The sequence below is a fragment of the Melanerpes formicivorus genome, unplaced genomic scaffold (genome assembly GCF_026170545.1).
Source record: "Melanerpes formicivorus ecotype bairdi unplaced genomic scaffold, bMelFor1.0.p_v2 SCAF_19, whole genome shotgun sequence".
In the NCBI taxonomy this organism is placed as follows: Eukaryota; Metazoa; Chordata; class Aves; order Piciformes; family Picidae; genus Melanerpes; species Melanerpes formicivorus.
This window is the reverse complement of record NW_027142371.1, coordinates 12,804,469-12,819,374: the sequence shown is the minus strand read 5'-3', so window position 1 is coordinate 12,819,374 and position 14,906 is coordinate 12,804,469. Positions and strand designations below refer to the sequence as shown.

The window sequence follows — 14,906 nt, the reverse complement described above, 5'->3', positions numbered from 1 at the left end:
AGATTATCCAGCCAGACATTGGTAGGGAGAACTTGGTAATTACCACTTAAAGCAAGTCATTAAAATTCAAAAGCAGATAAATAAGGGAGAGGAAATGGCACATATTCATTAAAATGTGAAGGGTGAAAAATGTCTCCTTGCTTGCTCGGTGACAACGGATCGGGTTCGGGCTCCTTGCAGGGCCAGACACGTGTCACGGCACCAAGGTACCCTGAGCTCTGAACAAATTCCCTTCTGCCAGCTCCTCAGGCTTAGCTGTGTTTTATTACATACCAGATTCATTGCTTGCTAAAAACCCTCAACAAAACAAAACACTCCCTCCTCCCAAAACTGGCTTTAAAAGGTAAGATTTAATTGATTTTCCCTTTATAAAGTGGATGTGAAGTGTATTCTTTCTCTCTTCCCAGTCACACAGCATGGCAATTAGAGGTAATTGCCTGTGGATTGATTAGGGGTGAGATTTTGGGACAGCCAGCTCTGCTCTCCAGCCTTGTTCTTCAGCCATGTCTTCTTTTTAGGACACGTACCCTGAGCTGTGGCCTCAGCACTGCAGAAGTAGCTGTTGCCAGCCCAAACCCAGGTTTGTAGCAATGTCTTTGCTTGCTTTCAAAGTCACCTAACTGATGCCAGGTGGTGTGCACTTATCTGCTCTCCCGTCACCAGCAGCATGCCTGATCACATCTCAAACTGTTAGTTCTTCAAGCCAGGGTCACTCTTCTACATATTCAAACAGTGCCTTTCAGAGCAGAGCTTTAAGCTCAGTTGGGAGCAAACAGTGCAGAAGAGACCTCACCAGTAAGAGCAGGAGCTGGGGACTTGGCAAGTATGTGGTTCAATAGTCTGAATTTTCACAGCTGGAAACCAAGCAGTGAGAATTCTTCAAGCTTCTCCCTTTTATTTAATAGCTGCAAGCTGATTGGGGGAAAAAACCCACAATAACCTGGGCAGGTTTTCAGCCTGACATTCCCATCCCAACTCCTGGGCTTTGAGGAAGCCAAGATGCACAGTGCTGGCATCCAGATGCAGGAAGACAAAGTGACATTTCAGATAAGACTGTTGCTAGAATCATGGAATCATTTTGGTTGGAAAAGACCTTTAAGATCATCAAGTCCAACCATTAACCCAGCACTGCCAGGTCACTGCTAAACCATGTCCCTCAGCACCACATCTACATGGGTTTTCAATCCCTCCAGGGATGGAGCCTCCACCACTGCCCTGGGCAGCCTGTTCCAGAGCTTAACCCTTTTGGGGAAGAAATTGTTCCTCATGTCCAACCTAAACCTCTTCTGGTGCAACTTGAGCCATTCTCTCTTATCTTATCCCTTGTTCCTTGGGAGAAGAGATCAATCCCCATCTGGCTTCAATGTCCTTTCAGGGAGTTTTAGAGAGCCAGAAGGTCTTCCCTCAGCCTCCTTTTCTCCTGGCTTACCAACACCAGTTCCCTCAGCTGCTCCTCACAAGACCTGTGCTCCAGACCCTTCACCAGCTTTAGTGCCCTTCCTTGGACACTTTCCAGCCCCTCAGTGTTCTTCTTTGCAATGAGGGTTCCAAACTGAACACAGTATTCAAGGTGAGGCCTCACAGCTGCTGAGTACAGGGGAACAATAATTTCCTTGGTCCTGCTGGTCACATAATTGTTGATCCAAGCCAGGATGCTGTTGGCCTATTTGGCCACCTGGGCACACAATGACTCAACTTCAGCTGGCTGCTGACCAGCACCCCGATCCTTTTCAGCTGGGCAGCTTCCAGCCACTCTGCCCCAAGCCTGGAGTATTCATGGGGTTGTTGCGACCTGCATGCAGGACATGGCACGATACTTGTCCTTGATGAATTTCATACAACTGACCTCCAGCCTGTCCAGATCCTTTTGTAGAGCCTTCCTACCCTCAAGCAGACAGACACATCCACCCAACTTGATGTTGTATGCAAGCTTATTGAGGGTGGCTCAATCCTTTCACCTAGATCATGGATAAAGGTCTCCATGAGAACTGGCCCCAGTACTGATGTTGGGTACCAAGCTGAACTGCAGAGCGTATGGCTACAGAAATCAAAGTTGCTTTACAGTTAGGCATTGTCCCTTCTGCCATGTGAGGTTTGCTGTAGATGACTGGAATGGCTGTGGCAGATTTTTCCAGCTCTGATATGAGTATCTAGGAGAGCACAGGCCACTAGAGTCTTCTGCATTTGAATGGCCTTCTCTGACCTACTTGGATAATCTCTGATTCAGGCCAGCTAAGCTTCAGAGCTGCTGCTTTAGAAAAGAAACCCAAATGCCACTCTGTTTCCTGGTGATGCCCACAAATTATACACTGGAACAAATGAAATGTAGCTGATTGTCGCCAGATGAGAACAAGAAAGGAAAAGAAAAGAAAGCTGGAGGTGGAGAAAAAGCTGAGACAAAGAGCTCACAAACCTGCAGTGCACAACAATGGGTCCTGCTTCTGGGGGATTGAGGAACTTCACTTGCCGGACGAAGCCCAGGAGGCCGGTGGCATAGCAGGGAACGCCGTGGTCTGGCCAGCTGGTGAAGTGGAACTGCCGAATCTCTCGGATCTCATGGTAGCCTTTCTGAGGAGACAACACAGCCTCTATTTTTCTTTCCTCAGACTGCAATCAGCATATTCTGATTGCTGCTCCTCTCCCTCACGTGGAGGGCTGAACAGCATTTAGCACCCATTTGACACAGCAAGATGTTCTGTGGGGCTCTTCGCGGTGAGATTCCCAGCTGAACTCCAGTGCAAATGAAGTGGGGAACAGAGAACTAAAGACTATGGAGGTGAATGGCAGATCCCAGTTAAAATCTGTGGTCTTAGAGTTCAAACCCAGCTGATTAAGAACTTTGCAGAGTGACTTCAGTGGCAGCATACCATGGCTGCATTTTTCCAGCCTCCTTGGTTAACACCAAGGTTAACCTTGCTTAACACCAACTTGCCAAGGTTAACCTTGCTTGACACCAATTTGCCAAGGTAAACCTTGCTTAACACCAACTTGCCAAGGTTAACCTTGCTTGACACCAACTTGCCAAGGTAAACCTTGCTTGACACCAACTTGCCAAGGTTAACCTTGCTTGACACCAACTTGCCAAGGTAAACCTTGCTTAACACCAACTTGCCAAGGGTAACCTTGCTTAACACCAACTTGCCCTAAACCACCAAGAAGTCACCCTTAAATCCTTTTTGAGATGTTGAAGCAATGGCCTGGGGAACAAACATCATGCCCCAGACAACAGAGGATTTTCTGCCATCTCCTGCCCCAAAAAATCTCAGTCTGAGATTCCAGCTGGTGGTGTAAGCTGGTACCCAGACTTGGCCTTTCTGGTGAGACCAAGTTGGATGCAAACTGACACCACCTGTGTGTGCCCCTGCAAAGGGTAACACAGAAGTGCCAGTGAGATTCTGTTGTACATGAAATGTAGGCAGAGACCAGCATCAGGGCCTCTAACCTGCCAGATTTTGGCATTTCTTGCCAAGTTTTTCAGTGATTTGACGAAATGTGGAGCTGATCTACTAGGAAACTGGCAGAAATGTCCCCAGTGTGGCTGAAGATCACTTAGCAGGAATGTTTGAGGAACTTTAAAACCACTTACTGAGTGTTGGCCAGTGATATGGACAGACTTGGAAGACTCTGGGACTTCAGTGTCCAATTTCTAATTACAAGTAACAAAAATCTTCCAAATGCTGCCAATTTGGAGATAGTTTTTAGACTATTATATTTTCATTGCTGTAGAAAGGGCACCCTACCTGGCACCCAGTTTAAGTGACACCTTTTTTTCATCTGTAATTTGCCACCCTGGAACGCAACAGTTACCATTCCTGGCATATCATCAACTATCTGCTGGCTCTTGGATGCATTTAAACCTCATGCACTGCAGATTCTACTTCTGTGGCTCCATCAAGATGTTCATGTAAAATCATTTGTCCAAAATTGGAATCTCTGGCCAAAGTGGAGGTTTCTGAAGAGAAAGCTGTCCAAACAATAACAGCTCCCATCTCCAAGAGCGTTCTGGCTCTGGTGCCCTGCATTCACACTGCTAAACACACATGTTGCAGTGACTGAAGCTTTCCTTACCTTCTGCACAGTAAATGTACGTATGACATACTCAGCCAAGGGCTCTGTCTCAATCAGAGTGACTTTAATGTCTCCATAGACCTCGGTGTCATCTGGCCAGTATCGAACACACTTTACCTGGGGAGGGAAAGAAAGCAAATATTGAGGGGAATCAAGCTCAAGTTGAGCCAGAGCTGACCTATATTTTACTCTGGTTTTGAGCTGAAGGCAACCAACTGGGGCTACCTTCTGATCTATAGACCTTGGCAAAATTAACTGGATAAACTACTCAAAATCCCTTTACTATATTCGAAACCACAGGGAGGATTTTTGGTTGGCTTGTTTCCTCTGTGTGAATGCAAATTAAGAGGAGGAATTTAGCTCTTTTTCTGTAAGCCAGTCTCCTTAAAATTTCCTTACAGCCCTGCCCATAGAACATGTTTACAGAATACCTGTCAGTCACTACCACCGAGAAATATTTATGTCCTCCTGTAATTCTCAACCCTCTCTGTTCAGTCAAAGAATTTCAGTTCGTAGGGATTGTGAGATACTTGTTGACACATTAAATTTGTTTGACTCTAAGCTCTCCTTGTCATATATGGACACAAATTTGACATTCCATGAGCTGTGACAAGTCTCAGCTAAGGCTCAAGAAAGAAACCTGGTCGTGTAAATCTATCCCAAGCTTAGCCACTTCCAGAAGCCATGTGCACAACTAGCAGCAGAAATTAAAGCCAAGGCTGTGAAGCTCTGGAAAGGGATATTTAGGCTCACAAAGGCTATCAAGTTATTAAATGCTTTAGCATGAAAGAGTGAAACAGCACCTAAAAGCTGGAGCAATTAGCTACTGTGAAGCAGGTTTCATGTTCCAGTTCCAGGCACAATCAGAACAGGTTTTATAAATATTAAATGTGATTAAGGTAGGTTTGTTGGGTTTGTGGGATTTTTCTCACATGGAGGCATTCATTTCAAACTGAAGTGTCAGTAGAATAAATAACAATAAATGAGCAGAACCAGCTAGCATTCAACCAGCAGATCTAAAAGAAATCAAGTACAAAGCAGCCGAAATTACTAATGGCTGGGAATAAACTCTCATTTAATTTCTTTTGCTTAGTCCCAGAGCAGCAGAAGGTGACAAGCATCAGCTTACAATTTTCAAGAGCTCCAGTTTCTGGCTGTGAGTGGCTCTAAATCGAAGCCCATGAGGAGTGGGAAGAGTATGGGAGGGAAAACCACCCTGGGCATGCCCTTTGCTCGCTCCCTAAAGTTTAACCTACACAAGTTAATCATATTTGCTTCATCATGGGCTCTGACAATTGCCTCCTGATGACACAGGGGTTTCTGTTTCATCTAAGACAGTGAAGCACAGCATCACAGTGCGGTAGGGGTTGGAAGAGGCCTCTGTTGATCATTGATTTCAACCCCCCTGACAAGGCAGGTTCATCTAAAGAAGGTCACATAGGAACACATCCAGGTGGGGTTTGAATGTCTACAGAGATGGGAACTCTACCACCTCTTTGGTGCAGCCTATTCCAGGCTTCTGTCACTCTTACATTAAAGAAGTTCCTCCTCATCTTTAGCTGTGACTTCTTATGTTCAAATCTGTGGTCCTTACTCCTTGTCCTGTCATTGGGCACCAGTGAAAAAAACCTGGTCCCATCCTCCTGGCACCCACCCTTGAAGTATTTGTAAGCGTTTACAGGATTCCCCCCTTGTTCTTCTATTTTCAGTGGGTGTTGATGTGGCCAACGCTCCTGGGTGGCCCCAGGATCCAGCTGTGCACATCTCATAGCACCACAGAGCAGTGATCTTCTGAATGGACTGGAAACTCTAGGCTTTGAACTGCCATTTAAAGAGCTCTTGGGAGAGTTTCAACACCAGATGTGCATTCTCACCCCTCTGGATTTATGTGCATAGAGAGGAGTTCACATTGTACAGATAAAGAACAGTTATTACAGAAGTACCTTTTGCCTTCTGCACTGGGAAAGGAGACAGCTTCTCAGCTAGCATAAGTTTGTATAACCCTGCTAAAGCTGAGGCTTACAGCAGGAACATGATCCCTATTAGTCTAGAAGGGAAGCAGCTAAGTACTGCAAAATCAGCATTTGAGGGAAAAGCCCAGAACAGCTTCCTTCATTCCCTTCCTACAGGAAGCAAAAGGCATGGCACTTGCTGAGCTTGCCTGAACACAGCACCCTGTTACACCCAGTGCTGGGCTGGCTTCCTGTGTTGGGAAAGTGGTACCCTTACCCTGCCCACTTCCACCAAGTTGGTGACCATGACAACGCTTGCAGAGTTTTCTTGCCAAATCATTCTCCAGAAATCCTTCACTGTCTCTTGCATAGGCCCTGGGGCAGGAGAAAAGACAAAAGGACATCTTAAGGACAACTCTTCTCAGCTATTCCCCAGCCTTTGTCCCGCTCCCAAAGGATCCAGCTCTCCCTTTCAGTGCATCCCTCTGCAGTTCAGGGTTACAGAGGTACAACAGCCTGAGGCTCTCAGAGATCAGACACTCCAACTTTCCTCACAGAGGGCATTTGAGGTTCTAGAACTCTAGAAAGAGAGTTGATGCCTGTATCATAGAGCGCAGACAGCTCCAGTAGTCATCTGTAAGTGGAGGGAAATGGATGCACCCTACAGTGAGGCTGTATTGAAATTTGTACCTGACACAGCACTAAAATTCCTCCATTCCACATTTTAATATTTATTGTGAAAGAGGAGGGAAGCATGCAGAAATGAGCCCTTGCCTGAAATTCCCCCAGAGAGAAATAGCCCAGGTTCAAACAACCAAACAACAAGGGGTTTATTAACTACCACCTTTCCCTAGCCTTGTTTCCTTGCTCTCTTCCCCACTGCAGCCTAAATCCTCTCACAGCCTCTCTTCATCTATTCTCCTCATCCTCCATGTTCTCTGCCTTGCTGCAATCCCCAGGTTCATACATCCCCCAGTGACAGGTTTTGTCTGTTTCTTTACTCTTTCAGTAGGGACCAGCAAAGGCAGTGATGAAGTCATAAGGCAGAACTTAATTATCTTTTCTGTTAATAGCACTTTTGCAGTGATAGATGTGGTAGAGGAAGCGGTTGTGGCAATGGGAATTTGGCCAGTGGTGCAGGAAAACAGCACCCAGGAGTAAGAATGTTTGTCATCTAACATGGAGCCCTGAGTGCTGAATTGTGTTGGGTTTTTCCTCTCTTTTTCTTTCCCCCCACCTCCTACCCCCACAGGCACAGGAAACTCATCAACTAACAGAAGGTGGTGATCAAATGCATTTCCTCCTATTTCACACTCACCACAAGTTCATCAGTCACAGGCTTATTCATATTGCCCCCCTCAAGCAATTTCAATCCAGAAGGTAAACCCAAGCTCCATGAAGTCCTTTTTAGTTCCAATCTCATACTTCATGCACAACAGACACATTATAGATCGCGCTGCCACCTCTAAGTCTGCAGCACTTTTTACTCCCCTTGCTGAGGTTTTGTGTTTGAATGTCTTAAAGATCCTGCATCATTATATCAGAAAGGTTGGAAAAGACCTCTGAGACTCCATGAGCTCAGCTGTTAAGCCAGCATTGCCACTAAACCATGTCCCTACATGGCTTTTAAACCCCTCAGGGATGGGGACTCCACCACTGCCATCAGAAGCTGGGGACAGGGAAGAAATTTCTCCTGATGTCCAACCTAAACCTTCCCTGGTGCAACTTGAGGCCATTTCTTCTCATCCTATCACTTGTTATGTGGGAGAAGAGAACAGCACCCACCTGGCTACAATCTCCTTTCAGGGGGTTATGGAGAGTGAGAAGGGCTCCCCTCAGCCACCTTTTCTCCAGGCTAAACATGCCCAGTTCCCTCAGCTGCTCCTCACAAACCTTGTGCCTTAGACCCTTCACCAGCTTCACTGCCCTTCTTCGGATGTCCTAAACCCTTCTCCTTTGTGCCTCCATACCAAGCTCCCAGGCATTCCCCCAAACAGGTGTCCCTCACTGAATATCTCTTACAACAGCTTAAAAGAGCAGTGGGTTTTACAAATACTTAAGACATACAGGGACGAACTTGCCTTGGGTTGCAATGTAATGGCGAGGCCGGTGGTAGCCCTGGAAGAAAAGAGAAACCATGAGGTCACAGCTCAAAGCACACCAGCATGGATTTTATACTCCCCAGGTACCAACAACTGCTGCTCTCTTAACAGTGTGCTAACACTGCTCATGGAATCAATGAACAACTCACTTGCCCTATGAGATTTTAGGTGAGGGGATCCTGCTTAGGCTGAACAATCAGATCTCCTTATCTCAAAGAGAAAATGGAGCAGTTTTTAACAGTTCCTTGAGGAAACCCAAGTGCTAACCTGTGGACAGCTCTGCAAACTAACTGGCATAAAGCTACACCTTTGAAAAGAAGGGAAGTGAGTGTTTGCCTCAGTATAAAATGTTGCACACCAGTCTTCTCTAACTTTACTAGGGGCACTCTTCCCCCTTTACAGAAGGCTCTTCTGAGCAGGGTGTCCCTAAGAATGAGGAGCTGCAGACAAGGAGTGTGTGTCCATCTGATCACTCTGTGTGTGAGGAGGCTGCTTTCTGAATGGTATTCCCACAGAACCCCAGAACGTTAGGGGCTGGAAAGGTCCCCCAGTCCAACCCCCCTGCCAGAGCAGCATCACCTATACCAGGTCACACAGGAACTGATCCAGGTGAGTTTTCAGTGTCTCCAGAGAAGGAGACTCCACAAGATCCCTGGGCACTAAACTGACACTAAAACAAATACATCAATCCATCTGCAAGCCCTTCTGCTCTGCAACTCTGTGGGAAGCTGCTGTTTCAGAGCTCCAGTGATGCTCCAGCACAGGGCTGATACTGATTCCTGTGCACACCACATTCTGCTTCTGCCGGTGGACCTGTCAAAGACAGGAAATCTCCATCTGGCCAGACAGAATTAACTGGAGACTGAGAACCTTCTCCCTGTCACAACACAATGTTTGTGTGATGTTCAGCTGTCACTCAGAGCAGATCAACAGCCTGTCCCTATGTCAGATGCACTGAATGCAGAAGCAGAGTTGTCATAGTGGGCATGTCCAGGAGCCTTACGTCGATGTAATTGGCGTTTATGTAGTCAGAGTGAGGGTCCCCATCCAGCAGCTGCAATCTCACTCTTGAGTGATCATCTGAAAGAAGGAGAGAAAGAAAAGTGACAGTAACGATAAAGAGGAGTTTCTAAGTGATTCATTTTACCTGCTGGTTCTTGCAGGTGGGTAAATGAATGCTCCCAATGATAAAAGCTGGAAGAGTATCACAGGAATTCCTGCTCCTACAGGCCCTTGCTTTTTTATATGCAAAGTTTCTTTTCTATTCTATTCTATTCTATTCTATTCTATTCTATTCTATTCTATTCTATTCTATTCTATTCTATTCTATTCTATTCTATTCTATTCTATTCTATTCTATTCTTTAGCTCCTCAGATGAGTATTCATTCACACCCTATGCTCACTGAATTCACTTCTCTCACCACAACCCTTACAGAGCTTTTACACAGATCACAAGTGCTGCTTGCTGTAGGGGTCTCAGGACAGAGCTTTGCAAGATGTCCATTATAAAAAACATCTTCAAGCTTGGAAGTATCAGCCTGCCTGGCTTCAGCTGGTCTATGGAAACTGAGGCAAGAGATGAAGCTGTCAAGAGCACAACAAAAATAAATAGGTCATGACAGAGGTGGAAAAGAATAAGGAGGGGGGTGACATGGCAAATGAAATCCTACAAATAAGAAATGGGACAGCTCAGAAACCTAGCAGAAAGCACCAAAGGGATTCAGAGCAATGTTCCTTCATGCAGCCCACAGAACTCATGGCAGCAAAATGACACCAAGGCAGTGGGAGGGGGGGAAAAATAAATTAGAAATGTTCATGATTTTGAGGATGTTCAAAGTTCCTTCAGATAAGGAAATAAAATAACAGATATCAATCTTTCCATCTCCCAGCATGCTCTGCAGTTCAGATGCAGGAAAGAACCACCCCAGCAGGCAGATAACATCCTGATTTTCCACCAAGGAACATTGTGATCTTTCTCTGGAAGAGCTGGTGCTGGGCTCTGTCACAGGAGATACTCGCTGAGCTAGGCTGTGGAGCTGATCTGGTCTAGCAGCGCTAACACTGGTCCACAATGAACTGCAGAACTGCCATGGAAGGGCCAACTGCTGGGCAAAGGCTGCTGGGGGTACAGAGGTCACTGCTGGGCACACAGAGCTCATTTTTAAAAGGACTTTAAAAAATAAATATAATATAGAATCCACTAAGTTTATTTCCTCCCTCCCAGCTGTGTAGAGCCCAGCTCTGTCTGTAAAGCGCTAATGTTTAGATGCTAAATGCAAGTCTCTAAGCACAAATTACATTCAACTGGAGATCACAGCAAGAAAGCACAGAAATACAAGGTGTGATTCTGCAGTAACTCAGTCAAAAAGGGCTTTAGTCATCACTTAATTAAATGGTGAATCAGATTCTAAATGTAAAGACATACGTGCATGCAGTTCTCCACCCCGGATTTAGGTATCTATTCAATTCAGCTAAGTAAAGCAATGATTCTAATACTCTGCTCATTCTTTGGGTGAGATTTTCACACCCCCCCAAAAAAAATCCCAGGACGTTGCAGTATTTATCAAATCCCATATTTGCATTCCAAAAAGGCTATGCAGGCAAATCCATCAAAGGCTCTGCTGGCTTTGTATTAATAAATATAAGCTTTGCAGGTACTGTGAAAGCAGGTATATTTCTCAGAGTGCTGATGATGTTCCCAACTCCAGACAATTACCTGTGCTCAAGGCAACTGCACTAGCAGCTGCAGTAAATCATGTGGTTAGACAGACAACAAAGAATTTATACTTGGAGCAATTCACACAGACAGACAAAGAGCTGATTAAACCGGACACGGCGATGAAATACACAACGCCTCCCGCAGACAGCTCCGCGCTTGCAATTCAAGGCAGCAAAGCTAGTTAAGAGCCACAGCTAAACCCCCCCAAGGGCTGATGGTTGGGAGAGGAGCATCTGCTGACTCCTTTTGTAATGGCATGATACAATAACCTTATGGAAGTCTTAACTGACTGCAACAGTGATGACACCAAAAGCGACCCCGATGACAGGCAAGAAGAATCTCAGGTTGATGTTTTAAGTGGGACAAAGCTACAAGCACATGGTGTGTAGCTGAAGTGCTCTGAAAAGCCCTCAAGGAAGAACCTGCCTCTCTTCATCTAATAGAACTAAACCTCCAAATTAAGTTTCAGCTCTTTGAGCCACTCTTTAGTTAAAAACTTAGAACAGACAGGATGAATATCTCCTGAGGGAGCACAATGGGAAAGACCTGAGAAGCAGACTGCAGAGCAGGTCTGTGCATTTCAAAGGATGATGGATAAAGAAAAGATGATGTGAAGCCGTGTTTATTGTTGGGGTTTTCTCCCTTTAAGCCAGACATGATTATTTTATCTGTGAAAAAACAATAGAGGATGAAGAAATGCTCACTGGATATGGACATTCAGGTTTAGGCCCAATTGCATTTTAGAATGCCAAAAAAAATGCCTTTAGCTGAACTGGAGGACAGAATTCCAAATACTTCAGTGCATATTTTACAAGAATGAGATTCATTCCTGTGGGAGATTCAGGTATTTTCTAAGTGTGAACAGTGCAGCAGAAAAAAAACACCCCAAGAGATCAGTGTATATGGTAAGCACATCTTTATGCTTACCTATGCCAGGCATATGAGCATCATGCAACAAAGCAATGACATCTGCATGGCATCTTTAATCTTGTTCTTAAGATGAGGCAAAAAAGGCTTGATAAAAGTTCAGGGAATAAGGGAAATCATATCAAGGCTGCATCAAGAGGAGTGTGGCCAGCAGGTCAAGAAAGGTGATTCTGGCCCTTTACTCTGCTCTTGTGAGACCTCCACCTCCAATACTGCCTCCAGTTCTGGTGTCCCCAGCATAAGGCAGGCACAGAGCTGCTGGAGAGAGTCCAGAGGAGGCCACAGAGATGATGCAAGGGCTGAAGCACCTCTGCTGTGAGGACAGGCTGAGGGAGCTGGGAGTGTTCAGCCTGGAGAAAAGAAGACTCTGTTGGGACTTTTGAGTCGCTTTCTAGTACCTGAAGGGATCCTGCAGGAAGGCTGCAGAGGGACTTTTCATGAGGTTGTCTAGAGACAGGACAAGGGGGAATGGTTTGAAGTGGACTGGATCTGAGGAAGAAGACTCTGGCACAGGCTGCCTGGGGAGGGTATGGATGCTTCCTCCCTGGGAGTGTTCAAAGTCAGGTTTGATGAGACCTTGAGCAACTGAGTCTAGTTGAGAGGTGTCCCTGCCCATGGCAAGAAGGTGGAGTAGATGATCTCCGAGGTCCCTTCCAACCTGAGCCATACTATGATTCTATGATGTTGTAAGCTCTATTTTTTCCCCAAAACTTTGGCATTTGTCATTTTTTGTTGGGTTTGGGTGTAATTGGGTTTTTTTTTGCTACAATGGAAAAGGAAGGAAAAAACCCCAATGCCATTTATTATGCTCTTAGCAGGAATGATCTTGTACTTGGAGCTTTTTTATCTGCAGACTTTAAAGAGACTTCTAAAGAACAGCAAATGTCTTCACTGCATCCTCTCCCAACAGTTAAAAATTTATTGCCAGTTCTGCACCTTATCCACAGGACTGCACTATCCCAGGAGAGCAGGTATTCAGCAGAGTGAGATGAAAGCATCACTCAGCTCTTCTGTAGGTTTAGCAGACTTCACCACTGTCTCTTACAAATGGATTAGAAGAAACCTTTTTTAAATGAAGGGAGAAACAGAAGAAAATTTTCATGTCTGTAACATTCACAACAGCCCCCCCCCCCCCCCAAAAAAAAATAACAAGAAAAAGGAAATATACTTTAACAAATGCATAAATTGATTTATTTCTCCCTGTTTACTACAGCCCTCGTGTGGGTTAGCAGAACTCTAAATTCGCATGAAGGGTACTTTGACTGAAAATTGGTCTTAAAACACATCTCAGAAATGACAAGAATTTCACTGAAAAGCACTGTGCTCCCTTTTTTAGCACAGAAATCTTACAGTTTCCAACTTCTGTCAAAATCCCCATTACTGATCGTTTGAAATAGCATTGTAATTTTTTCCCTGTCTCGGTTTGACACCAGCACTGGATTAATCCCACACAACTTTTGCCATCTAAATATTACACAGCTCGTCTAAACTGGCTGTCAAGGTTCCCCACACAGCCCATGGAGAAATGCAGAGATCTCTTGGAAGGATTCAGCCCAGTCCTGGTGTGAAAGGATGATTTGTCCTCCACAAGGACACACTGTCCTTGGGCTGTGCCTTGAGACATGAGTAACAGCAAGGTGTGATACATTCCGTCCTCTCAGGATGAGACACCACGGACATTGCACAGGCAAGCAAGGGTTTAGGCACTACAGAAGAAATCATGGAATGGAAGTGCTTGGAAGATGTAAGGCTTCTCTTCTAAATCCCATACTGACATGGGGTTTATTGTAAGCATTATCCCTGGCCATGATCAAGATGTGCACTCTGTCTGCGTTTCAGCTGAGAGCTCCCTTAATCTCTCTCTCTTGCTCATCTCTTCCACCACAAAATTCACTGATTAATTCTGTCTTCCAGCTCAAAGCATATGGCAGGCAGAGTCTGAAGGAAATGAAGCAAAATCCTCTACTGTCTTTTGTCATCCACTCAGTAGTTTTCAATGGACATCACAAGACTTTAAAGAGAGCACCTAAAGGGTAAGATTGTAGAGACCCACTCTAGAGACAGCAGATGAGAGGATGTGTCTAAAGCAGGACTGGTAGGAGCACTTCTGTCAGCGCTGACATACTCCTGTCAGGAGGTCAGCCAAGGGAGAAAAGAAAGGGAGAGAAAGTTCTCTCCTGTAAGTCAAAGCAAAACAATCTAATATCTTCATCTCCTCAGCTCTCATCTGAGAGTTACATCTCATAAATAATGACTCTAAATTTGGAGAAGATGGGAAGAAACAGAATAGAACCAAAGGTCCCATATAGCCTCTAGATGTTTTCTCTTCTATGTAATGGGTTCAGCTCAATCAATAAGAGCTCAACATCCCTCCCTTAACAACCACTTGCTGATGCACTTTGAAGGCCTCAGTATCTAGGCCCTAAAGCAAATTTCTATCATTTTGCTTCAGTCCTCACCCCTGAAAGAAAAATCCTGCATCTGCACAAGCGTCTGTGCACCCAAAGTGCAGGAGCAAAGCTGGTGGGCGCTACCCATCTAACACTCAGTTCAGCTAAGGCAGCTCCCTCCAGCATGGGAAGTCTCTCCAATCCCAGCACATCTTTCTATCATCAGCTATGGTTTCTGTGATCATGAAGACATCAAACCCATTCCTCAACTTTTCCTGGTCTCCAAAACACAAACCAGCATCACAGGTTGAAGGCAACTCTGAAAAGCCAGGGTTTAAAAACTGGGAGAGCTCAGAGCTTTCTTGCATCTCCTCTCTGTGAACAGATTAGCCTCATCTACAGTTTTGGTTTGCAAATGTAAGAAGAACAGATGTTGGGGTTGGCAGTAAGATCCCAGTTTGCACAGAGAGCCACGAAGTTAATACAGCCCTGGGAAAGCAGTGAGCCGAATAAAACAGTCCTGTCAGTGTACTATTACCCAGAAGGCCATAAAGACAAGATCTAATCTGCTGTGATTCACTGAGCAATGCTACTTATTGCAGGAGCTTACAAACCCACATTTTAACTAAAGTCTCTGAAGCAGCTACAAAAGTTAGATCAAAACCTGACTTTTCAGTTCACTCCCCAGAAGGCAAGGGATATCTTGTCCCAGGAGGGATGAAATGGCAACTCTGATTAAAGAAAAAA

At 45.2% G+C, this 14,906-nt stretch overlaps 1 protein-coding gene across 7 annotated transcripts in view; it reads right to left on the bottom strand.

The window, feature by feature from the left end:
* Nucleotides 1-14,906, bottom strand: part of PTPRT (protein tyrosine phosphatase receptor type T) — a 460,558-nt gene that overhangs the window by 22,791 nt on the left and 422,861 nt on the right. For all 7 annotated transcript variants that reach the window (XM_068150103.1, XM_068150108.1, XM_068150109.1 and 4 more), the window contains 5 exons: nt 9,126-9,202; nt 8,102-8,138; nt 6,298-6,395; nt 4,069-4,185; nt 2,414-2,568 (listed from right to left, as the gene is read on the bottom strand). In XM_068150103.1, coding sequence (XP_068006204.1) covers nt 2,414-2,568; nt 4,069-4,185; nt 6,298-6,395; nt 8,102-8,138; nt 9,126-9,202 — 484 coding nt within the window. The remainder of the gene's footprint in view (nt 1-2,413; nt 2,569-4,068; nt 4,186-6,297; nt 6,396-8,101; nt 8,139-9,125; nt 9,203-14,906) is intronic.